This window comes from Meriones unguiculatus, chromosome 14 (assembly GCF_030254825.1).
Source record: "Meriones unguiculatus strain TT.TT164.6M chromosome 14, Bangor_MerUng_6.1, whole genome shotgun sequence".
NCBI classification, from domain to species: domain Eukaryota; kingdom Metazoa; phylum Chordata; class Mammalia; order Rodentia; family Muridae; genus Meriones; species Meriones unguiculatus.
In genome coordinates this window covers 82,486,553-82,513,919 of record NC_083361.1, presented here as the reverse complement: position 1 = coordinate 82,513,919, position 27,367 = coordinate 82,486,553, and the positions used below count along the sequence as shown (strand labels likewise).

Genomic DNA, 27,367 nt, shown 5'->3' with positions numbered 1-27,367 from the left:
AGATGCCTCACTGGGTAAAAGTGCTTGCTACCACTGAATTCTGTCCTTGGAACCCAGACAGTGAAGAGAGAGTATCAACTATTGCAAGTTGTCCTATGACTTCCACACATATATGTCTTTTTTCCTTTTTTTAAAACTAGATTATTTTCCCTCACAAAATGTATTCTGATTATGGTTTTACCCCCCTCTACTCCTCCAGTTCTTTGCCATCTCCTCTCCCACCCATATCTCCCTTTCTGTCTCTCATTAGAAAACAAACAGGTTTCTAAGAGATAATAATAAAATAAAAGGGTAAGATAAAATGAAAATTAACACATTGAAATTGAACAAAACAAACAAGCAGAAGAAAAGAAACCAAGAGAAGGCAAAGGAAATACAGACCCACTCATTGACATATGCAGAAATCCCATAAAAATACTAAACTGGAAATGGCTTGCAACCTTCCTAATGCTGCAACCCTTTAACACAGCTCCTCATGCTGTAATGACCACAATCATAAGATTATTTTTGTTGCTACTTCATAACTGTAATTTTGCTGTCATGAATCATAATGCAAATATGTGATACCCAGGATATCTAATATGTGATTTCAATGAAAGGGTTGTTCTACCCACAGGTTGAGAACCACTGCGATAGTATAAATGCAGAGGAACTGGTACAGACCTGCAGAGGCCTTACGCCCGCAGCCCCCGGTCTCTGTGAGCTCGCATCTACCTTGACCACATTAACTTAAAGGGCCTTGTTTTCTTAGGCTCCTCTGCCTCTTACACTCTTTCTGCCTCCTATTCTTCAGAGTACCCTGAGCCCTGATGAGAAAGGATTTGATGGAGACATCCCATCAAGGCTTAGTGTTCCGAGGTCTCTCACTCTTTGCATAATGTCTGGCTGTAGGTCTCTGTACCCATCTGCTGCAGTAGCTCCTCTGATGATAGCTGAGCAAGGCACTGATCTACTATACTATGAGAATAGCAAAATGTCATTAGAAGTAATTTAACTGCTACTTTTTTTTTTTTAGACTGGTAGTATTTGGTTTTACCCTAGGTTCCCAGGCTTTCTAGTTTGATGGTATGTGTTTGGGCCTGGTGCCCTTGGAGGCCAAATAAGGGATTGAGTCTCCACAAAGAAAGAGAGGCCTATAAACACACAATAAGCTTATAGAACAACGAATAGATTGGGCCAGAAAAGAAAATCACCTCAACACATAATAATAAAAATATTAAATGTGCAGAACAAAGAGAGATTATTAAAAGCTGCATGGAAAAAAAAGGCCAAGTCACATATAAGAACAAACCTATCAAAATTACACCTGACTTCTCATCAGAAACTCTAAAAGCCAGAAGGGTCTGGAAAGATACATTACAGATACTAAGCGACCATATATGTCAGCCCCAACTACTATACCTAGCAAAACTTTTAATTACCATAGAGGGAGTAAACAAGATATTCCACGACAAAACAAATTTAAAGAGTATCTATCCACAAATCCAGCCCAACAGGAGATACTACAAGGAAAATCCAACCTAACGAGGCTAACACCAAGAAAAACACAAGAAATAAATAACCCCACATCAGCAAAACCAACAGGGAATCACACATACTCTCCTACCACCAACATGGAAATAACAGGAAGTTAACAGCAACTGGTTGTTAATATCTTTCAACGCCAATGGCATCAACTCCCCAATTAAAAAAACAAACACATTAACAGAATGGATATGAAAACAGGAACCATCTTTCTGTGGCATACAAGAAACACACCTGAGCAATAAAGAGAGACATCACCTCAGAGTAAAGGGCTGGAAAAAGTTTTTCCAAGCAAATAGACCCAAGAAGCAAGCTAGAGTAGCCATTCTAGTATCTAATAAAACAGACTTTTGACCAAAATTAGTCAAAAGAGATGAAGGACAATTCATACTCATTAAAAAGAAAGTTCACCAAGACGACACCTCAACTCCGAACATATATGCTCCCAACGCAAGGGGTGCCTTCATTCATAAAAGAAACATTACTAAAGCTTAAATCATACATCGAACCCCACACATTAATAGTGAGAGACTTCAACACTCCACTCTCTCTAATGGACAGATCATCAAGAGAGTAAGTAACTAAATGGGAAAATAAAGTTACTAACAGACACCATGAATCAAACGAACCTTACAGATTACTACAAAATATTTCACTTGGGGAGGGGCATTCGTGAAAAAAGGAGAGGGAGGGTGGGACTGGGAGAGGAAGCGGGAGGGGCTTATGGGGGGATACAAGTGAATAAAGTGTGATTAATAAAATAAAATTTAAAAAAAACATTTCACTCAAACACAAGAGACTACATCTTCTCAGTACCTCATGAAACCGTCTCTAAAATTGACCATATACTCAGCCACAAAGCAAGTCTCAACAGATATAAAGAAGATAGAAATAGCCCCCTGCATGTTGTCAGAACACCATGGATTAAAGGTGCAACTCAAAAAAACAAACAAACAAACGAAAAAAAAAAACAGAAACAACAGAGGCCTACAAACTCATGGACACTGAACACCTCTCTACTCAATGACAGCTAGGTTGGGGAAGAAATAAAGACAGAAATTAAAGACTTTTTAGTATATAATGAAAATGAAGGCACATCATACCCAAACTTATGGAACACAATGAAAACAGTGCTAAGAGGAAAAGTTCATAGCACTAGGCACCTTCATAAAGAAGTTGGAGAGATCCCATACTAGTAACTCAGCAGGACATCTAAAATCTTTAGAACAGAAGGAAGCAAACACACCAAAGAGGAGTAGACAACAGGAAATAATCAAACTCAAGGCTAGCATAAGTTAATAAGTTAATAAGTTAAAAAGAAAGAGAATGATACAAAGAATCAATGAAACCAAGAGCTGGTTCTTGAAGAAAAATCAACAAGATAGACAAATCTTTAGCCAAACTAAAAGGCAGAGAGACAGAGACAGACTTAGAGAGAGAGAGAATGCAAATGAACAAAATCAGAAAACAAAATGGGGGACATAACAACAGATACTGAGGAAATAAAAAAAATCATTAGGTCTCACCTCAAAAAGCTATATTCCACAGAATTGGAAAATCTAAAGAAAATGGATAATTTTCTGGGTAGATTTCACCTACCAAAGCTAAATCACAGTCAGGTGAACATTTTAAACACTTCTATAACCCCTAAGGAAATAGAAGCAGCCATCAAAAGTCTCCCAACCGAAAAAAAAAAAAAAGGCTCAGGTTTAGATGGTTTTAGCACAGAATTCTACCAGACTTCCAAAGAAGAGCTCATATAAACACTCCTCAAACTATTCCACAAAATAGAAACTGAAGGAACACTGCCAAACTCATTCTATGAAGTCAGTCACTCTGACACCTAAACCACACAAAGATTCAAGAAAGAAAAGGACCTTCAGACCAGCTTCACTCATGAACATCGACACAAAAATACCCAACAAAATACTCACAAACCGAATCCAAGAACACATCAAACACATCATCTACCATGATCAACTTGGCTTCATCCCAGGCATGCAGGGATGGTTCAAAATATGAAAAACCATTAACATAATCCACCATATAAAGAAACTCAAAGAAATCACATGATCATCTCATTAGATGTGGAAAAAAACCTCTGACAAAATCCAAGATCCTTTCATGATGAAAGTCTTGGAGAGATCAGGAATACAAGGCCTATATCTAAACATAATAAAGGCTATATACCTCAAGACAATTACCAACATCAAATTAAATAGAGAGAAACTCAAAGCAATTCTATTAAAATCAGGAACAAGAGAAGGCTTCCCACTCTCTCCATACCTCTCCAACATAGTATTTGAAGTTCTAGCTAGAGCAGTAAGACAACTAAATGAGATCAAGGGGGTACAAATCAGGAAGGAAGTCAAAGTATTGCTATTTGTAGATGATATGCTAGTGTACCTAAGTGACCCTAAAAATTCCAGTAGAGAACTTCTACAGCTGATAAGCAGCAAAGTGGTGGGATACATAAGTAAAAAAACAAAACAAAAAAACAGTAGCCCTCCTGAATATAAACAACAAACGAGCCGAGATAGAAATTAGGGAAACTACACCCTTTACAATAACCAAAAATAATATAAAGTATCTTGGTGTAACTCTAACCAAACAAGTGAAGACAAGAACTTCAAATCTCTGAAGAAAGAAACTGAAGAAGGTATGAGAAGATGGAAAGCTTGTCCCATGCTCATGGATCGGTAGGATTGACATAGTAAAGATAGCCATCTTAATAGCCAGTTTACCAAAGGCAATCTACAGATTCAATGCAATCCCCATCAAACTGTCAACACAGTTCTTTACAGGCCTTGAAAGAATAATTCTATATTTTGTAAGACCTGGGGTCTCACAGCTCAGGAGTTCAATCGCACCCTTCCCAGAAACTCCCCCAGACCAAGACTCGCTGCAAAAGCAAGAGGTTTATTAACCATTGTACAACGGGGTCACCCCTGCCGGTCAGCAAAGAGTGGCACCGGGAGACAAAGGCCTTTAGGTTTTTAAAAGAAAAATTGCGGGAAATTTGAAGTTGCAGTTTTGGCAATTTAGGATTGGATGAGGAAGTTATAAAGTAAGATAATTGGTTAGTCTTAGGTACTCAAGCTTGGCCAGTCCTGCCAAGTGTGGATGCAGCTGCAATTTAAGGTGGGGGTGGTTAGCTCATCCTTGAAGATTAGGGGCTACAGACTTTTGGCTGGAGGTCAAAAGCTACTCAGAAGAAGTCTAGGTTCGTTGCTAAGAAACGCTATCTCAAGGACAAGGGTCTGGTCCTTCTTTTGCTGAGTGAAGGTCATTGCTTGCTTGTCCTTTTTTTTATATCTGTCCTCACAGATAGGGTCACATTCCTTTACTCGCTGGAAAGGTACTAAGAGACTTTAGCTTAACCTGGACCTAAAACTCAAAACTATAGGCTTTAGAAGACATATAGTTTACAAAGTTAGTCTAACCCTTTCAATTTCATATGGAAAAACAAAAAAATCCAGAATTGCTAAAAACAATCCTATACAATAAAAGAACTTCTGGACATATCTCCATCCCTGACTTCAATCTATACTATACAACAATAGTAATAAAAACTGCATGGTACTGGCATAGAAATAGACTGGTTGATCAATGGAATTGAAGACTCAGAAACAAACCCACACACCTACAGACACTTGATTTTTGACAAAGGAGCCAAAACCATATAATGAAAAAAAGATAGCATCTTCAACAACATCCAACTGGATGTCTACATGTAAAAAATGCAAACAGATCCATATTTATCACCTTGTACTAAAGTCCAAGTGGATCAAACACCTCAACATAAAACCAGACACACTAAATTGGTTAGAGTGGGGAAGAGCCTAGAACTCATTGGTACAGGAGACAACTTCCTGAACAGAAACAGCTCAGGGTCTAAGATCAACAATTAATAAGTGGGACCTCTTGAAACTGAAAAGCTTTTGTAAGGCAAAGGATACTGTCAATAGAACAAAAAGACAATCTACAGATTGGGAAAAGATCTTTACCAATCCTATATGCAACAAAGGGCTAATATCCAAAATATATAATGAACTCAAGAAATCAAACACCAATAGACAAAATAACCCAATCAAAAATTCTCTGAACAGAGGAATCTTGAATTGCCAGAAGTACTTGAAGAAATGCTCAACTTCCTTTGTTATCAGGGAAATGCAAATCGAAACGACTCTCAGATTCCATCTCACACCAGTCAGAATAGCTAAGATCAAAATCTCAAGGGATAGCACACGCTGTCGAGGGTATGGAGAAAGGGGAATAGTCCTCCATTGCTGGTGGGAGTGTAAACTTGTACAACCACTTTGGAAATCATTCTGGCTTTGTTGGAAAATTGGGAATAACTTTACCTCAAGACCCAGCTATACTCTCCTGGGCATATACCCAAAAGAAGCTCTGCCATACAAGGACACTTGCTCAACTATGTTCATAGCAGCTTTATTCATAATAGCCAGAATCTGGAAACAACCTAGATGTCCCTCAACCGAAGAATGGATAAATAAACTGTGGAACATTTACGCAATGAAATACTACTCAGCTATTAAAAACAAAGAAATCATGAAATTTGCAGGCAAATGGATGGAACTAGAAAAGATCATCCTGAGTCAGGTACCCCAGACCCAGAAAGATGCACATGGTATGTACCTACTTAAAATTGGATTATAGCCATTTAGTACAAAATAAGCATAGGAAGAGGAAGATATCCAAAGAAGATAAGTAATAAAGAGGACCCAAGTGATGATGTATAAATATCACTCAGAAGGGGAGACAGAATAGACAAAGATAATGGCTGAAGAGAAGGAATGAGGTAGGAGAGGGGACACAGAGAGTTAAAGAGTAAAGAGATAATACCTGAAGAGAGCAAGGGCGAGGGGGCAGAAGGCCTGTAGAGAAAAGAGAAACCGAGGTTAAGGACATCACTGTGACAAGCTGGAGACTGAAGTCAGGGTAGGCTCCTGGGAGGATATGAGGGGGATTCAAGCAGAGACTCTAGTAGCAGAGGCCATAGAGACTGAAGAGGACATTCACTAACCAGACTAGTCTCCTAGTAAAAGGTGGGGAACACCAACCCACCCTCAAAAACTTGGACCCAATATTTACCCTGCCTACAAGATGTGCAGGGACAAAGACAGAGCAGATAGAGTAGAGATTGAGGGAATGTCCAACCAATGCCTGGCCCAACCAAGACCAACCCTACCAGAGAGTGCCAACCCCTGACACTGAATGATACTCTGCTAAGCTTACAGACAGGAGTCTGTCAGAGTTGTCCTCTGAGCGGCCCTACCTCAAAACAGATGCTGAAATTCACAGCCAAACACTGGTCAATGCGCAGAAGTCTTTGGGAATACGGGGAGGAAAGATAAAAAACCTGGAAGTCACAGGAGTCCACAAGAAAAAAAAAAAAAAAAAAAAAACAGGGCCAACTAACCAGGTCCCAGAGGGGTTTGCTGAGACTGAAGCATCAACCAAGGACCATTCATGAACTGGACCGAGGCCCCCACAAAGATGTAGCAGATGGGCAGCTTAGGCTTCAAGTGTATCCTCTAGTAAAAGAAGTAGGGACTGCATCGAACATGGACTCACTTGACAGCTTTTAGATCCCTTCCCCCTGGCAGGACCGCCTTGACAGACCACAGGGGAAGAGGACATGCTCAGTCCTGGTAGAACTTGACGAGCTGGGGTGGATCGGAAAAGGGGAGGGGGGAGGGGACAGAGAGAGAGAGAGGGTTGAACTGAGAAGGGAAGGAGCTATAAGGATGTAAAGTGAATAAAATAATTAAATGAGAAAAAAATTTTAAAAAGGGCTCAACACCTGAGTCATCTCTCCAACCCCCACCATACTATTTTTATTTAAAAATTTTAGTTTGTTTTAATGTTTAGTTACTCAAGTATTTTAATCACTGTATTTCTCATAGAGATTTTCTTTTATGTTCTTGCCAATGAAAACCAAACTTGTGCACCACCTCAATTATAGGCACTTCTGCAAATTACCAGGTCAAGGAGAGAACTGACTCCTTTAAGCACAGACACACATAATAAAAATAAATAAATAAATGTTAAAACAACAACAAAACCTCCAAAAATGTAAGTAGGAATTTTTCAAAGTGGGCATATCTGGACACTGACGGAGTCGGCCTGAGTCACCATTACTAACTGGAATGCCATCTCAAAGGAACTTGAAACTCTCCCCAAGCTCTTGCTTATGCAGGCATACTAAGGAATTGTGGGCCACAGACTGTTGAAAATACTAACTGCTGTTCATTTTAATAGCCAACGGTGGGAGCAGATGAGCCATGTGATCCACAGAAAATGACTCACAGCAGGATGCTGGCCAAGCACCCAGAGAGCCCATCAAGATCATCACGTACCTCATACAAAGGTCAAAATCCAGAACGCTGACAACTCTGGAGAGGATGGGAGGCCGCAGGCTCTCTTACTGTTGACGGGAAGGGAAACAGCACAGCTGCTTGATAACACACTTGGTCTCTCACAAAACAACGCTCTCGCCATGAATCCGTGATTGTGTCCCTTTGTATTTATCCACAAGGACTGACATCTTATGTCCATATTAAAAATACAACTCTATAGGGATGTTTATAGCAGCAATATTCATAGCTGCAAAAACTAGGAAGGAATCAGCAATTAAGATATTTTTCAGAAGGTGAATGAACTGCGGTATGCTCAGAGGATGGAATACCAATCAGACCCTGAAAGAAATGAGCTGTCAATCCCAGAAAAGATATGGATGGACTTCATGAGTTCTGCAAGTAAAAGAAGCCAGTATGAAGAGGCTTCGTGTTGGCTGTTTCAACTAAGTCATGTACCTCGTAATTATATCTTAGTCAACAAAGAACTACATATACCATGAAAGGCCCCCTGAGACTGCAATGGGTTGGGCATGGCTGTTTATGCCTATAATCCCAGCAAGGAAGCTAAGAAATAGCAGTGTAAGGTCAATCTTGGCTACAAAGCAAGTGCTAAAGACAGCCTGAACTACGAGAGACTTACTTATCTTAGCTACTTTTCTATTGCTGTGCTAAAAAACCATGATCAAAGCAACTTACAAAAGAAAGCATTTAATTTGGGGCTCACTGTTTCAGAGGGTTAGAGTCCATGACCACCATGTTGGGGAGCATGGTGGAAGAAATGGTCCTGGAACCATAGCTGAGAACTTACACTTCATCCACAGTGTGTGGAGGTCTGGGGGAGACACTGCAAGAACGCAAATGCTCAAGCTAACTGGGAAGGCTGTGGGCTTTTGAAACCTCAAAGCCCACCCCCAGTGACATACAACATATACATACGTGCACACACACACACACACACACACACACACACCTAAAAACATGAATACTAGCAATGTAAGGTCTTCATTAGTGGGGAGGAATATTCATAATATATTTCCTAACATGGAAACTTCTGAGAAAACAAAAACAAAAACAAAACAGAACAACAAGAAACCAGACAGCAGGGCAAGCCACAAGTGTATTTCAGGGAAGAGCAGCTCAAGAAGAGCCTCAGGCAGGTCTTCCAGGAAGGATCCAGAAGCAGCACTATACTGTCATAGGCAATGCCTTAAGACCTTCCTACTGATGATAATGTCCCCTAGAGAAAAAATATATCCACTTGTAGGAAGAGTCAGCCCTGCAGTAAGTATTTTATTATGAAGACTTCCTCCACAAGCTTCTAGGATCCTATTGTCATTCACGAATATGAGTGATCAACCACATGATTGAGACATAAGCCACCTCATTAATATTCACTACTTTTTATCTCTTTTATAGATTGAGTCTCAGTTAAGACTTTATTTGGACAAGACCCTTGGACAAAAATACATGAAACTAACACAACAAATGACTCTGAATCCTTCTCTATGGCCCAACCAACCTTATCCTGGTTGTATAATTTTTCAGAGTAATACATGCAACAAGAAAAAAATACTTTCCAGGTTATTCTGCCATTAGAAGCTAAAAAAAAAAAATAGTGTCTCAAAGAAGCAGAAAACCAAGAATCAGCAAACATTTTAAGATGCGTAGAATCAGTGACATTTTTTAAAAAATCAAGGTGTAGAACCCTTTGCTTCTTCAAGGATTTCCAAGAAAGTATTAAACAAATGTTTTGAATTGCCTCCCAGTTATCTGTTCTCACAGAACAAATATAGCCAAGCAGCTTCAGTCTCAAGGGAATAAAACAGAAAACCCACACAAGTCAGCTGTCTCCATGTAAACTCCACTGGGGAAAGCCAGCCACAGCGCGCCAACACTGGAAAAGAATGCAATGATGGGAAGTTTACTTAACCCCACAGCCTCCCAAGCACTCACATGCTATCATCTCCTTTGCTCTTTCCTGCCCTCTACTTTGTCCCCTCACCCTCACTTCTGTTTACTCATGATCGCAGAGTAGAAGAGCTGAGAATAAAACTGGTGAATAAGAGCATGCCACAGAAACCTAAAGTCAAACTGCATGCGGCTGCCTTGCTTATTCCAATCTGTAATTTGTCTTCAAATCATGAAGGAAGTGGAGAATATTACCCATCTGTGTGCACCACACCCTGTGTGCGTGTATGCGTGCGTGCGTGTGTGTGTGTGTGTGTGTGTGTGTGTGTTAATTTCAACACACATAAGGGCTCATAAGAGGGCTAAATCTAATCTTCATAATATAGATAAAATAAGAATCAAGGAACCTGAGCTATATACAACATAAACACCAATGCTTTAAAATGGGAACATTAAGTGTTAGGTCAAATGCCACACACAGCCTGTTTTGCAAAGTATCAGTATTAGAATCCATGTTCTCAGGCCCCAGTACAATTACCATCACTAATATTCCAGGTTGTTCCTGTGTTGCTTGTTTTTCCATAGAGCTAAGATGAAGGTAATGGTATTCAGAATGCTTTTTGCTTTGTTTTGTTTGAGACAGGGTTTCTTCTGTATAACCCTGGCTGTACTGGAACTCACTTGGTAAACCAGGCTGCCCTCAAACTCAGAGAACCACCTGCCTCGGCCTCGGCCTGCCAGAGGAGAGTAAGGAATTAATCTATGGAATTAAAGTGCTGGCATTAAAGACATGCATCACCAGCTCAGAAGGCTTCTTTGCAAATCATTCTAAAGTTTACAATTCTATCCCACTCTCACCTGTGTGGTGTGTTTATGTGTATGTGTGGAAGCCAGAGGCTGACACTAGGCATCTTCCTCAATCACTTCCCCACCTCATTTTATTAAAAGAGGGTAGCTCACTGAACCTGGAGCCCACTGCTTGACTAAGCTGGATGCCCAGGAAGCCCTCAGGATCCTTCTGCTCCCTTACCTCCAGCACTGGAGTTGGGTATATTGGCACACTCAGTTTTTTACATGGGTGCTAAGGATTTGAACCTGGGTCCTAGAAAGCAATTTACCAACTGAGCCATCTCTCCAGCACCAAAGTATTTTTCCCCCCGAGACAGGGTTTCTCTGTGTGCCCTAGGCTGTACTGGACTCATTTTGTAGACCAGGCTGGCCTCAAACTCAGAGATCTGCTTACCTCTGCTTCCCAGAGTACTGGGATTATAGGTGTGTGCCTAGCTGGTATAGAATTTTTATCAAATAAAACAAGGACAAACTTTGCTTCACAGTCTCTAAGGATCTGTGGTTTGGTAGTAGGGAACATAAAAGCTTCCTATCAAGCTGTGCTCAAACAGGCCACTAGAAGTGCTAAAGGAATTGTCCTGACAAGTCCTTAAGAGTGCCAGCTTAGAAAAAAAAGGAAAACAGGAAGAGCAATGAACTGCACTGCACTTTGTTGGTTGCCTTATTAACAAGACTTTCACTGCCGAGTCACTCTCAGTAACTCCAGTTTCTTTCATTTCCTACAAAAGTGTATCTTGGTACATACTGAACTTCTAAAGTAAAAGTAATCTTCCTTAGTGTCCTTCTGCATTCCAGAAATCCACTAACAAGAACACCCATTCTCAGCCCCGAGAAAGGTTTCATCCAGCAACTATGCAACTATTTGCTGTAGAGGAAAGGACATTGAGAATTCAGACTGTAAACTGTCTGCTGGCCTGCAGAGCATCGGAGCAAGAACAAGAGAAATAGAAGAAATAAGGGCGTGTCACTCTTATGGGGTGAGTCTAGGAGGGGAGGGTGGGAAACAATGTTAACAAACAACAAAGAAAGGTTGAAGCTGTGGAGCTCCACCCTGGATTTTATGCATTTTACACTAACCAGCACAGTGCCTAATATACATCTCTTAATATGACATTTCTTTCTTTTTTTTAATTAGCTTTTCCAACGTTTTTTTTTCTACCTAATTTCTTTTTTTACTATAGTTTTTTTTTTTATTTTTTTTTAATATTAGTTACAGTTTATTAACTTTGTATCCCAACTGTATCCCACTCCCTCATTCCCTCCCAATCCTACCCTCCCTCCCTCCCTCATCTCCTCTCTGCCCCTTTCCAAGTCCACTGGGGAGGACCTCTTCCCCTTTCATCTGACCCTGGTTTATCAGGTATCTTCAGGACTGGCTGCAAAGTCCTCCTCTGTAGCCTAGCAGGGCTGCTCCTCCCTCCAGGGGTGGGGTGGGGTGGGTGTCAAAGAGCCCACCATTGAGTTCATGTCGGAAACAGTCCCTGTTACCCTTACTATGGGAACACATTTGGATAATGAGCTACCAAGAGACTGAAATAGAAATTTCAGATATAACCTAGAATCTACCTAATTTCCTTTTTTAAAATTATTTTTATTTTTATTAATTAGTTTATTCACTTTGTACCCACCCTGTACCTCCCTGCCTCCTCCCTTCCCAATCCCACCCTCCGTTTTTCCAAAGTTCTTAAAACTAAGACTAAAAACATACCAAATTAGATTTTTAAAAAATTGAAATTTGGTTCCATACTCTAACAGCTGATTTGTTAAAACTTAAATCCCAAATGACTCGCCCACAAATTATCTTCACAGGTCACTAGCAGAAACAAAAAATAACGGTGAACACAATCAAAACACAAAATGTATGTCTTTCCCATGTGTGATTACTGTAAGAGTGGAGGGATTTGAATAAGAGCAGGCCTCCACAGGTGTATCTGAATACCTCCTCCCAGCCTGTGGGAGCTATTGAGGGAGGTTATAGAACCTTTAGGAGGTGCAGCCTTGCTGGAAGAAGAGCCTCACTGGGGGTGGGCTTTGAGGGTTCATGGCCTCACTGCGTCTCACCTTCTCTTCTGCCTCCTGTGTGTGAATGAAAATATGAACATCCAACTTCCTGCCCTTGTCACCACGCCATGCCTTACCTGCCATGATGGACTCCATCCCTCTGGAAAAAACATGAGCTAAACCAAGCCCTCTCTTCTTTAAGTTGCATTTCCTACGGGTATTTTATAACAGCAACAAAGAGGGAATAATACAGTGCCACAGCTATATTCATTTGTGCAACATAGTTAGAATACAGTAGTATTCAAGGAAACTTCACTGGTAACAGTGAAAGTTTGGAAATATTTAAAATTCCACCAGTAAAGAATAACGCCAATGTGCTAAAGTGAATGTGATAATAGTCTGAAATAGTAAGCGGCCTTAAAGGAATAAGATGGATTCTTAAAAAGAGCAGTAAGAACTACCGCTAAGAAAGTAGATACAGTGCATTGAAAATAGTACTATTTGGGTAGTAAATACATAAAGAAGACATGTATATTCTTGTCTGAGTATAGAAGCCCTCTCTGAGTTAGCACATAAAACACACTCAGGATTGAGCTCGCCCTGGGGTGCAGATGAGGGAAAGCCGGTGGGCTGACCAGCTCAGCTACCACCCAGGCCCATAGCCAGGGCTCTGAGTTGGCCCATCCCAAAATCTACATCATCTCTGAACTGCTGAAGTGTGTGAAAGGGCTGATCCAAAGCTGCAGGAGGAGTCCTCGTGAGGATCCAGTATTGATGGTGCCACAGAAGCCAGAAACCTCGATCCAGTATTGATGGTGCCACGGAAGCCAGAAACCTCGAACCAACCGATGACTCACTGCAACATTTACAAGCGAAGCTGTGTGGACAAAGGGGTGTACTGTAGGACACACTGGGACACGACAGCTTCCACAAGAAGATGTTTTCCATGCTTTGTTTTGTCTGTTCGTGTGCTTTTTATATTTTTATTTTTTGGGAGGAGGCTGCAAAAGCAGAGGGCAGATAGAATACGATGGGGCAGGGAGATGAGCAGGACTGAGGCGTGGATGTGAAACTCATAAAGAATCAATAAAAAGTTGTTTGTTTTTTAAAGAAATACTCAGTATCATCATCATCATCTTTGTCATTCCATCGTATGGTTATCAAGTATGAGCTTTGTAGATGACATCATTTCCCAATATCAAAAGGCCGGTCTCTTTTAAGGGAAGGAGAGTCAGGGAGCTGGAAGTCAGGTACAATTTAAGAAATGGCATAAATTTTAGAAAATAGGAATTAGCTGGAGGAGTCACTGCGAGCTAGTATGTCCTTGAAGCCTACACCCGGTCCCTCTCTCTACTATGAGGTGAGTAGCCTCTGCCACATTCTCCCACAACCATGATGCTCTGGCCTTCCATGAGCTCAGAACCAGTGGGGCCAAGGAAAACCATGGGCTAAAATAAATTCTTCCTTTTCTTCAGCTGTCTTCTGTGCCAGGCACAGTGCTGCGCGTCTGTAACTCTGGCACTTGGGATGTGGACGCAGGATGACCAAGAGTCTAAGTCCTCAGCTATAGTTTGCTTGAGCCCTGCCCAGGACAGATGAGCCTGTGTCTTAAAACAGTACACACACACACACACACACACACACAAAAAAGTTTTCTTAGGTTTTCTGGTCAGAATGAGATTAAAGTAACTACACATTAGGATTAAATCACAAATATAGGAATATCTAAGGTAGACTTTACTGTGAGTCTATCTTTCCAGATCTGTTCTAGGGTCAGGAATTCTCCCACCCCACCCCTGGACACACAGATGGGGTCTGAAGAGATGGTTTAGTGATCCAGACTACTTGCTGCTCCTTCAGAGGACTCATGCTCAAGCTCCAGCACCCATATAAGGTGGCTCACAAACACCTCTAATTCCAGGGGATCCAGTGTCCTCTTCGGGTCTCCAAGAGCATCTGCATGCACAAAATGGCGTGCACATACACACCTGGGGAAACAGGTCTCCTTAGCAGAAGAACAGGCCTAAAGTCACCATTAGAAAACATTACCAACAAAAGCATTCAGATGTTCCAGGCAGCCCAAAACACCATTCCTTAAGAAATTATATAATCTAGACAGAGAAACAAAACTCCTGCCCAAGAAATTTTTAAAGAACTTTGGATGTTAAAGTAAGCCAAAGCAATTGAATACAACAGTATGAATCAGGGGAATCTAATGCTGGGTTTTCTTTCAGAAGAGGGCTGACCTGGGTTATTACACTTGCCATCTAAAAATGTAAAAGAAAATGGGTAAGAATAATTAAAAACTAAAATCATCACAGGGTGGTGGTGGTGCGGCGCACACCTTTAATCTGCGCACCCAGGAGGCAGAGGCAGGCAGATCTCTTTGAGTTTGAGGACAGTCTGGTCTACAAACTGAGTTCCAGGACAGCCAGGGCTGGTCACAGGTTCCGTCCTCAGCACCTACATGGCAGTTCACAATCACCTGTAACTCCATTTCAGGGGATCTAATGTCTTTTTCTGACCTTCTGTGGCATCAGGCATACAACTGGTGCATAGGCATATATGCAGGCAAAAATACCCACATATACAAATTTAAAAAATATATATGTGTGTGTATGTATATATACATGTCAAGCAGAACCCAGATGAGATGGGGCATAAAAATGCAGTCATGACATTCTATAACCACCAAAATTCTATGTTCAATAACTTCTTTTCATTCTAGAAAGCACAAGAGTTGGAAAAGGAAAATGCTAGTCAGCATGCTTATGGTCCTTTTTGATTAAGTTTTCCTGTGTGTCATTCAGTTAATTCTTAAAACCTCTAAGAATGACATTATTCACCTTCTATAAGTGAGAAAACTGAGGATCAATGTAGGGGATAGTGAATAGCCTTTTTCTTCCCCTTACATCTTGAATGTTTGTGAGAAGCTCCTCCAACCCATACTTCAGTCAAACTGGTAAAAATCGTTAAAAGCAAAAGAAACAACCAGTAATATCTCAAGAAACAGTTCCAAGAATGTTCAGCAAACAAAGGAAAATCTATTTCAAACAGTCTACCAAAAATTAGTACGGACAGAGGAGCCTGCAGTGTTTACATTAGCGATCACGCCTGTTCACCCCTCTTCACAGCTTAGGATGACAGGAATTCTATCAGGGCTGGTGGTTCTCAACCTTCCTAATGCTGAGACCCTTTGATACAGTTCCTCCCTCCCTCAACCATAAAATAACTTCGTTGCCATTTTATAATTGTAATTTTCTACTGTGATGAATAGTAACGTAATGTAAATATATGATATGCACACTATCTGAAATGCAACCCTAAAGGGGTCTTGACCCCCAGTTAAGAACTGACCCAGACTGATACAGCCTGTTTGCCCACAGGTCCCACCCAGGTGCAAGGCTGTTTCTCCAGTTCACGGAAATCCAGGCCAGGTGAGGCAAACCCAGGACAGCTGGAGCTGCTGTTTTCCTCAGCACTCTGTTTCTAAACGAGGAAGTTATTCGGAGAATCACCTATGTCTCTGCCTCGAGCACCAGAACTCAGGCTCCAAGATCTTGTCTCTGCAGAAAAGCAGGCCATGAAGTATCAGTCCACATCTGCCCCTGGAGGCAGTGATTTGCAACAGTCTGTGGGAAAGTTCACACAGGAGAGTGTGCTCCAGAAGTTCGGTGACTGCAGTAGTAGGCAGCAGAAGGCAGAATGACTGAGGACTGGCTGAACTGTAGATCTGTTAGTGCGCTGAGAAGAAACTGGAAAAGCTGGCTGGGAACAGTCCTCCCGAGGTCAGAGCAAATTTACATGCTGACAGTAAAAATGATCCCCATACAGAAGCCTGTATTTGATGGAATCATTTTGTGATGCAATTTATGGCCCATGACTTTGTTCAAAATAATAAAGCAATGAGCCTGTGGTCAGGGGAAAAGACAACCAAGGAAAGCCCTGCTCAAGTTAGTTAGCATCAAGTCTGGGTAATGTGGGCATAGTCAAGCTGTGCCTGAGGGCACAACAGGTCTTCATACTTCTGGGGCAGAAGGAAGGGATGGGGTAAACTATCTCATATCTCTAGAATATGTAAAAGAACTCCTACAACTCAGCTGCCTACGAAAGGACAAACAATAGAGTTTCAGAATAGCCAAAGGGCTTAGATATACAAAGATTAATACATGTGGAAAAAGCCACTTGCCATCCTTAGTACTTAAGACAATGAAAATTAAAGGCACAATGAGATACCACTTCACACACCAGGAGAACTACAACCAAAGAGACTGAAAACAACAACTGTAGGTAAGGATGCAGAGAGACTGGAGCCCCTTACCGGTGCTGTTGGTAATATATTTGTAAGCCACCTTGGAAAATACTGTGACCGGTCTTGAAATGTTGGACAGAACGTTACCAAATCCAAAAGATACGAGATGATCACCCAGACAAAGATATCTGTACTAAACTTCTCTTAGCGCTACTCATACCACCCCCACGGAGGAAACAACACAAATGTTCATCAGATGACAGATGGATAAACATGATGCGGCCACTTGCACACTAGAAAATGCACCGGAGATAAAAACGGAAGTGCTACAACATGGATGAACCTCAAATACAACAAATTCCAGGAGAAGCAAATCAACATAAAGCAGATTACTGGGAGCAAGAGAGAAAAAGGCTGCTAATGAGTTCTGGATTCGTTTTGAGGTGATAAAAATGTCCTCATATTAAAACACGGTAATTGACTGGAAAACTCACCTAACACACTAACACCATGAAACTATATTTTAAAGTCAGTAAATTTAATGGTATGCAAAACATGTCTCAGAAAGTGCTCTTACTTTGTTTTACAGACAGGGTCTTATGTTCCTTAGGCTGTCCTCAAACAATGGTGAGGACAATTTTAAACCCTGCTCCTCTGCCTCTGCTGGAGAACTGAGCCCATGGCTTTGTGTATGCTAAACAAGAATTCTCCCAAACAAGCTACCTTCCTAGTCACAATAAAACATTTTAAAACACACACACACACACACACACACACACACACACACACCATGCTCTAGCTCATCATTCCTAAAGCCATCCATTTTTTTCTCACTAATTTGTTTATTTTACAGCCCTATAGGAAGTTCCCCTCTCTCTCCCTCTCTTCCTTTCTTCTGAGAGAGGGAGACCTACCACAGATAGAGAGCAACCCACTTTGGCATACCAAGGAGGACTGGGCCATTGTCTTCTATTGAGGCCAGCCAAAGCTGTCCAATTAGGGAAAGGGAGCCAAAGGCAGGCAACAGAGTCAGACACAGCCCTGCTCCTGCTGTCCCAAGTGATGACCAAGCTGTGCATCTGTTACATATGGGTCGGGGGAGGGGGCTAGATCTGTCCGTGGGTTCAGGTTAGTTGATTTTATAGGTTTCTTAGCTCTTTCAGTCCTTCTCCCCCTGCTCCATAAGATTCCCTAAGCCCCGCCTAATGTTTGGCTCTGGGTCTCTGCATCTGTTTCCATCAGCTGCTGTGTGAAGCCTCTCTGGTGGCTGTGACAGCGATCCATCTTTATCCTCTCGTGTGTTTACTTGGAGTTAATAAAAAGCCCTTACTAAATTTAATCCTCCAAGTCTTCTTTCCCTGGAACACCTTCCCTGAGGCACAGTCAATTTACACGTTCATTTAAGAACTTTCTTTAAGATTTATTTTTCATTTAGTGTGGGTGTGTGTGTGAGAAATGTATGTACACCATATCCATGTAGAAAAACACAAAGGCCTGAAGAGGAAACTGGAGTTACAGGCAGCTGTGAGCTACCATGTGGGTACTGGAACTGAACCTGGATCATCTGCAAGATGACAAAGGATTCTTAACTGATGAGCCATCTCTTCAGACCCTGCAGCTTTTTCTATATACTCAATCATCACTGACCTAATTTTGCTCGAGATTCTCTATCACCTATAATTGGTAGCAGTGTAATCCCAGCTGTATATATGGTTTCACATCATTCTCTACCCACAGCCTCTAATTCATGACTTAATCTCTTTTATCTTCTCAGAGACAAACCACAGACGCTTCTGGACTTACAGTGGGATTGCATCCTGAGAAGTCCCTCATTAACTGAAAATATTAAGGAGTGAAAAATACACTTACTATAGCTAGCCCATTGAGTACTGTGGCTTAGGAACATACCACACTGTAGAGTTGGTACACCAAGGACCATGGGGCTGACTCGTAGTCGGGGCTTGCTGCTCCTGCCCAACATCATGAAAAAAATATTTCCACCACATATTATTAGCCCAGAAAAAAGACACATTTCAGAACATAATTTCTGGGCTGAGGCTTCAGTGGCAGAGTGCTTCTGTTTAGCATGTTCAGGGCTTTAGGTTTAATTCCCATCACAGCAAAACCAAAGTTCTGCTGAATGCGTATCTTCTTCTTTTTTTTTTTTTTTTTTTTTTGAAGCTGAAATATCCCACACTGGTCTATCTTAAACTGAGGACTATCCACAGATGCTCCAGAATTGTGTAGATCAAACATAATTTTTAAATCAGCTGGGACACTGTGACCAAACAGGAAAAAGATACAACCAAATATTATAAAATAAATATCAAGGATGAATATAAAGCACGCTCCTTCCTTTATCACTTCCTGCCAAACTAGCAGTTTACAGGCCAGAACCTCAACTACATCATCATACTCCTTGCAATATTTAACACAACATCTTACCACAGATGGTATCAAGTGCGTTATGAATAACAAATGAATGCCTCGAACACAACGTCTTACATATGTATGTAATAGTCCCTAAAGCTTAACGAATATCCAAAGTCTTAAAACTTTCATATAGGAAACAGAGATGGCAGGAAGGAATCTACACTAAAACAATAGGGCATATGTTCACTTCTCAGTGAGCACTGGAAGCACATATTCTTACTTTGATTTTTCAAGATGACTGTTTATTTTTGTTTCTGATTATTTTTCAAGACAGGGTTTCTCTGTGTAGCCTCGACTGTCCCAGACTCGGTTTGCAGACCAGGCTGGCCTCAAACTCAGAGATCTGCCTGCCTCTGCCTCCCAAGTGATGGGATTACAGGTGTGCGCCACCATGCCTGGCTGTCAAGATGGTTCTTAATGCTGCACATTAAGAATTACAAACCAGTGTGTAATTATCTTTAAATCCTTAGGGATGTCTCAATGCTATGGGGGGAGCTCAATTAAAAAAAAAAAAGCAAGAATTTAAATACCAAAGTCCCTTTTAAAGTAGATGCCAAAATTTGCACCCCTAAACTTGAACAAGCAGCTAGAAGACTAACAATGAGCCTTGGGTTAACAATGAATCTCGAGGCGATGTAAAGTGAGCCTGGGGAGCCCCTCTTCCAAACGAGAGGGTTTGTAGTGAACTTCTGCAGGTCATGGAGACAGATGGCAGGTCACACACACACAAGCACTACACATGGCTGAGATCGGCCTAGTGACTACAGGCCTACAACATCCACCAACCCCAGAGCATGTCTTTATGGTACCCAAATGGCCAAGTCTAATTCTACCATGTAAAATTCCAATGTCTGGTCTGGAAATAATATATATGAGCACAGAACACTTCTCATTTGTGTAGCTTTAGAAATACATTTTCCTCTTCTTAGTCACAGCCATCGGTAACTGCCCTTCCTGAGTGATTTTAGATGTCAGAAGACACGCGATGTAATCTATCACATCTGCTGATGAGAGCTCCCGGGGAGCAAATCAGTTATCTCCAAATTTATCATTAAAGTTCAGGAAAGACAGTTTTTAACTTCTCTGAGTTTCTTTAAAAATTCCCTTTTTATTTGTAACAACTTTAATCCTCATCCATCTTAACTATTAAGTGGTTTAGACTAAGGAATTATGCATATTTAAGGTGGATAATTTTTTTCAGTTTACATACATAATATTAAGAAGAAAATGAGAAGAACAATTGGAATGTTTGTTAAATACTGCTTTTTGATCTGCTGCTTTCTTTGAATTCACACACACAGATGCTAACACTTCTACTTCATTCGCTCAACAAGTCTTCTTTTAAGTATTAGTGCTACAGGAACACTGTACCTTCCTTGGGTCTCAAGTAACTTTTATTTTGCTTTTTCCAAAATTATCATCAAATTTTCAACTTTTGTATGAAGGACAACATTTGATTCTTATTCTTAATACTGACTTCAAGGTCATGATAACTTCTTACAGTGAATACTTCACTTTATAACATTAAAAAAAGTATTGTTTCCAAGAGACAGAAAGTACCAACGCAGAGAAAGTATATCTCATCAGCTGAAAGAATCACGCAAATGTATACAAAAGCATCTTTTAGGAATAAAAATGTCAGTAAGTAAGCAACAAAACACAAATGTAGGCTTCAACAACATACAGTTCTCTGTCTGCATTAGTCTACGACTAAATCATGAGCTGGAACAGCAAAGTTGGTAAAGAAGGAAAAAAACGGCTTTCAAATGTCTGCAAGTAAAAAAAGCTGGTTGAGTACTTCACTTCATTTCACTTTGTGGCAGGGTCTTATGAAGCCCTAAAATGCACAATGTTTCTTGCTCTGGCCTATCTGAGCTCTGGAATTACATGAATGTAGTCACAGCACGACCTGCTGTGGTAGCTCACAGCACGGCCTGTTGCGGTAGCTCACAGCACGGCCTGCTGTGGTAGCTCACAGCACGGCCTGTTGTGGTAGCTCACTATTATTTTACCTGCGATGTAAACAGGCTTACAGTGCCTGGCGCATGCTAGGAGCTCAGAAGAAAACTACTAAGGAAGAAGTTAAACTTGGGGCTAGAGAGAGCTCAGTGGTTAGGAGGACTCTTTGCTCGTGCAGAGAGGGCAGGTTCAGTTACCAGCATCTACATGCAAGCTCACATGCATCTGTAAGCCCAGTACCCGGGTATCTGAAGCTCCAGTTTGGCTTCCACAGGTATCTGGCATGGAGGAGGTACACATACATACATGCAGGCAACACTCACACATATAAGATAAAAATAAATCTTTCCAAAATAATTGAACAATGGGGTGGGAAAAAGGCAAAAGGCTAGAAACAGGGGAGGTCAAAGTATCCTTGTTTGAGATGATAAGATTCTATACATTAGACACAATATATTAGTTGCTTTTCTGTTGCTGTGATAAAATACCATGGCAAAAATAATTAACGGGAGAAAAGACTTCTTTGGCTTATGACTGCAGAGGAAATCCATGAAGATGGGAAAGCATGGCAGCATGTGGCAGGCTGCAGCAGAAGCAGGAAAGCGAGGGACCACATGCACAGAGACAAAAAGCTGGAAGCTGGGCAAGGCTGCTTCCAGTGACACACTTCCTCCAGCAAGGTCACACCTCCCATCCTTCTCCAGATAGCGCCACCAACTGGGCAACAAGTGTTGAAATGCCTGAGCCTATGGGAAACATTTCTCACTTTAACCAACACAAGATCCTAAAGATTACTAGAAGACTCTTAGTCATGATAAACACTTTCCGCAAAGAAGCACGTTACAAAACTAACATATAAAAGACAGAGCCCTTCTATAGACCAATGACAAACACTGAAAACTAAATCAGGGAAGCAGTCTTATTCACAACTGCCTTCAAAAGAAAAAAAAAACAAAAAACTTCGGAATAAACATAGGGAAAACTTATACACTGAAGAAAACTTATACACTGAAGAAAAAAAAGAATTATAAACACCAGAAGGTAGAAAGACTTCCTACATTCATTGATTGGAAAAAGTCATGTTGTGAAAATGGCCTGTCTACCAAAACCAATCTACATATTCAATGAAATCCTCATAAAAATCCCAATGCCATCTTTTACTGAAATAGATAAAACACCTTTGAGATTCATATGAAAGCACAAAAGATGCCAGACGGCCAAGCAACCGTGAGCAGAGAGCATGCTGGGGGACAGAGAAGATGGCTCAGCTACTAACGTGCCTGATGTGCAAGTATGAGGACCTGAGTTTGGACATCTAGAACTTCCATAAAAGCTAGGGACAGCAGTACACATATGTAACCTCAGCTCTGGATGGGGGTGATAGTAGGTGAGTTTCTGGAACTCACTGGACAGCCAGAAGCCTAGTCAAATTGATAAGCTCCAAGGGTAGTAAGAGACTTTCTCTGAAAAAAATCAGGTGGACAGAGATGGAGGAAGACACCTGATATTGACCTCTGGCTGCCACATGCAGACACATAAAACTGCATGTTTATGTGAATACACCCACACAAATATGCACACATAATATACCTCAAAACATACATGAATGATGTTAAAGGTATCATTCACATTATTTGAATTCAAGTTATACTTTAGAGACATAGCATTAACTAATAAAATCAGCATAGAACTGGCACAAAAACAAACCTACAGAAAAAATGGAATAAAACAGAGGATGCACAACTACCACCATTTGATTTTTCACAACGCTGACAAACAAAATTACACGCTGGAGAAAATGCAGCCTTTTTGACGTATGGACCAGGAACACTGGAATCCACATGCAGAAAAATAAACCTAAATCCTCATCAAATAGCCTGTATAAAAATCTACTACAAGCCAGGAATGGTGACGCACATCTTTAGTCCCCGCACTTGGGGAGGTAGAAGCAGGTGGATCTTTGTGAGTTTGAGGTCAGCCTGGTCTACAATAGAGTGCAGGAGAGCCATGCAGAGAAACCCTGTCTTAAAAAACAAAACAGAACAACAAATCTACTCAATCAGATAGGACACCTTAATGAGAGACTGAAAAGTCTAAAACTGTTAGAGGAAAAGTAGGGAAAGAACGTCAAGATAAGGGCATAGGGAAGGACTTCCCAGTAGCTCAGTAAATAATACCAACAACTGACAAGTAAGAGGTCATGAAATTAGAAAGTGTCTGCAGGAGCAAGAGAAGCAACTGAGTGAAGATACTGCCTTGGAATGGGAGAAAGATCTTTGTTAGCTACGCATCCAATAGATTAATAACTAGAACATACAAAGAACTAAAAAAACACCTAAGTTACAAGAATCAAACAACCCAACTGTCATAGTCGGTGTTCTACTGCTGTGAAGAGACACCTTGAACTCAGCAACTCTTATATAGAAAAGCGTCTCATTGGAGCTGGCTCACAGGTCGGAGGTTTAGTCCATTATCTTCATGTCAGTGAGCGTGGTGGCATGCAGGCAGACAGGGTGCTGGAGAAGGAGCTCAGAGTTCCACATTTGGTCTGCTCATGGCAGGAAGAGAGAGACCCTGGGCCTGACTTGGACCCTGGAAACCTCAAAGCCCATGTCCAGTGACACCTCCTCTAACAAGGCCAAACCTCCTAATCCTTTCAAATAGTGTCATTCCCTGGTGACCAAGCATTCAAATCTATGAGCCTATGGGGGCCATTTTCATTCAAATCACCATGCCAATTGATAAACAGTCTAGTAAGATGAACAAACAGTTCTGAAAAGATGAAGCAAAATTGGCCAGTAAGCATGTGAAGGGGAAAAAAAGTTCAACCTCACCAGTACAGTAATGCAAATTAAAGCTATGTTGAGATTCCCTCTCCCCCTAGGCAATGGCAGTCACTAAGAAAACAAGCAACAACAAATGCTGTCAAGGATGGGGACAAAAGAGAACATTCACATGCTGCTGTAGACAATGTGAACTAGTCTGGCCACTGTGGAAACCCCTACCTACAAAGGTCCTCAAACACCCCACAACTGACTCTAGCACATGACCTAGATATATCACTCTTAGGTATTTACCAGAAAGACTTGAAGGAAACATTTGCACACTAGTGTTTATTGCAACAGTGTTCACAACAGCTAAGTAATAACCACCTAAGTGTTCATCATCACAAGTATGGTATATAGAATCAACGGAAGTTTTTAAAAAAACAAGTTATATGTAACCCAGGCTGATTTTAAACTTGCTTAGAGCTGAAGATTACCTCGAACTTCTGATCCTATGGCTTCCATCTCGAGTGCTGCTGGAATACAGATATTCACCACCACACACTGTTTATAAGATACTGGGAATTGAACCCAAGGCTTTGGCAGGTATTCTACCAAATGAGCTCATTTTTCTGCCTACACAATGGAATTTTTCTCGGTCATCAAGAACAAAGATTCCATCTGCAGAAAAATGGATGCAAGCAGGGCTATTATGTTAGGCCTACCATAGAAAGACAAATTTCACGTTTTCTCTCATTATTGGTTTCTAGCTTTTCCATACATACATGAAATAGTGTGTGTATGTATATATGACATGAGAGCAGAAGCCAACAAAGAGGACAAACGGGAGTGCAGAGAAAGGCGGGTGAAGGGGAACATGTGGGGAAAACATGCTCAAAACTAAAATAAAGAAAAAAAGTATTTCAGGAGGTGTATCATTTCTTAGGAAAAAATCTATGCCTTTACAAATTTGGAAATTTTTTTCTTTACTTTATATTCTTTTGTTTAACTCTTAATTTCTTGGTTAGCACACAAAGAAATGGGCTTAACTGTGACAGTTTATAGATATATATTATTATACTTTTTCTTATTTATAACCCTTCTTCTCCCTGCCTTTCCCCCTGCTAGTCCCATTCCTGATTCCAAATATTCCTCCCTTCTGATTTCACTGACATATAAGCTCCACAAAAAAAGCAAATAGAATGCTAAATTAAAAATTCATCCCTTCTAGTTATAGTGGAATAAAAGGCTAGAGGTGTGAGAGATCAGAGCATTGTGAATGTTTTCCAAGGATTACTATTGACAATCTCAGGTGTCAGCTCCGATCTTCAGTCCACATGGCTATTATAGACTTAAAGCAAATCCTTAAAGGAAAATGTTAGGCAACAGTAAGGGGGGGATACCGCTTACCTCCACTTGGAAGAGCTCTCCAGCCCCTTCACAGTCATTGGATGTGATTACCGGGGTGTGAATGTGCACAAAGCCATTGTCCTAGAAGAAAAAGGGAAACTCTTCAGCACACCTGATGTGAAACAATTCCAAAAACAAATGCTGCATTTTACTGTTGAAATGGCACCAAAACAATGCGTTACACAACTCTCCAAATATAAGACTGTTCAAAGATCACTTAGGTAGTTTTTGCTTGTTTGTTTGTTTGTAGGCATCTGAGAGAGATTTGCTAAGGACAATAGGCTGGCCTTGAATTCTCTATGCTCCTGTCTCTCAGCCTTATATTGGGATTACAGGCACACATTACAACATCTGGACAGCTGAATGTTTTGTTATACTTAGAAGCATACAAAAAATTTAAAGAAGGAACAGACTTAGATGTACCATGTCTAACTACTTTATTTCAAAAAATATACAAGTTCTGTCCCAGAGAGATTTCATGAATTTCCAAGTTACACAACCAGTCAGTAGCTAATCCAGCAACCCCCCACCTCCCACCCCCCCGCACACCTCGCCTTCTCTCTGTAATGCAATTTTTTCCGCCCACATTCTCAATATAGTGGTGATGACCTAAAGGACACACTCTCGCCAAGGCTAACGTGGAATGATGCTGCCCACACTGCTAATGGAGCACAAAGTGAGCAGTCTCAAGTTCAGCTATCTTGAAATGAGACCTCAGCAGTAATGAGTCACCAAAAAGGAGGAACATACAGGCTCCTAAGTAGGGACTAAAGAAGAAAATAGGCAAGTCTCTGTCATTCGCTCGATGGCAGGAAGCACTGCACACAGCACAGGCAGTGAGTGTACTTCTGCAAAGGAGCATTCTGGGAGGAGCAAGCCCATCCATCACCGAGGCGCCCAGCTACGGTCCTTCCGATCAGAAGTCTGTGAGTATTTCCATTAGTGAACCACAAAAGCTGTTGTTAGCAGGACTGAAATAACCCATCAACTTCAAGGTTATGCTTCTTTCGTTTGGACTATGCACGTAGACAAAAGGTTACATTCAGAATAGATGTGGCAGGATGGGAGTGCAGGTAGCTAAGAGTGAGTTTATAGCACACAAGCAGAATGCTATGTCCTTAATGTAGGATTTCAGCCTTGAAATCAATACAATAAATTCATACATTTGCATCCCTGCCAGATTCTGTCTATCACTGGTAGAATGTAAAATCATCATTAGGCATAATCATTGGGAGAGCTAACCACAAAAAAATTACTTAATCAACAATTTACCTAGATGTACTGGTTAAACACTTAAGCTATAAATTAAGACTCTCAGAAATTACCCAAATATGCACTTAACCTGAAAGCAGCATGCTTAGAGGTGCTGTACATAGCACAGTCACCATAAAGGACCAATGAACACAATCAATAAGATTACTGCATAAAAATTATATTTCTTATGAGCCAAGAATTATGGCCATGAATCATTTATTCCATGTGAATGTAGGTAACTCTGAGCATGAGCACAGTAAACAAAGAAAGGAAGTGAAAAATCCAGAGGAAATGAGGGTGGAGAGAAGAGATGTAATGGCTAGCTATAACTGCCAACATTAGCCCTGGTAAAATGCCATGTGAAACAGCACTGCAGATGTGAGGAGGTAATAACATAAAACTTAAAAACAAAATCAAACGGAACATGGGGATTGTTTTTAATAACTAACGCTAAAGTGTTCCAGGAGGCCACCAGCTTTTTAAGTTTTAACACTGCTAGCAAAGCTCATCTAAGTCACAGCACTACTGAAAGCCACACAGGAGAAAATCCAAAGAAAGAAAAACAGCAACATCTAAAGAAGAGAGAGCAGGAGAGGAAGATTCAGATCGGATGGAAAGTAAAGAGCAAG

The 27,367-nt window shown here is 40.9% G+C and overlaps 1 protein-coding gene across 4 annotated transcripts in view; it reads right to left on the bottom strand.

Moving 5' to 3' along the window:
* The window catches only part of Nars2 (asparaginyl-tRNA synthetase 2, mitochondrial), a 99,911-nt gene that overhangs the window by 58,325 nt on the left and 14,219 nt on the right, over positions 1-27,367 (bottom strand). For all 4 annotated transcript variants that reach the window (XM_060367591.1, XM_060367593.1, XM_060367592.1 and 1 more), the window contains one exon: positions 25,485-25,565. In XM_060367591.1, coding sequence (XP_060223574.1) covers positions 25,485-25,565 — 81 coding nt within the window. The remainder of the gene's footprint in view (positions 1-25,484; positions 25,566-27,367) is intronic.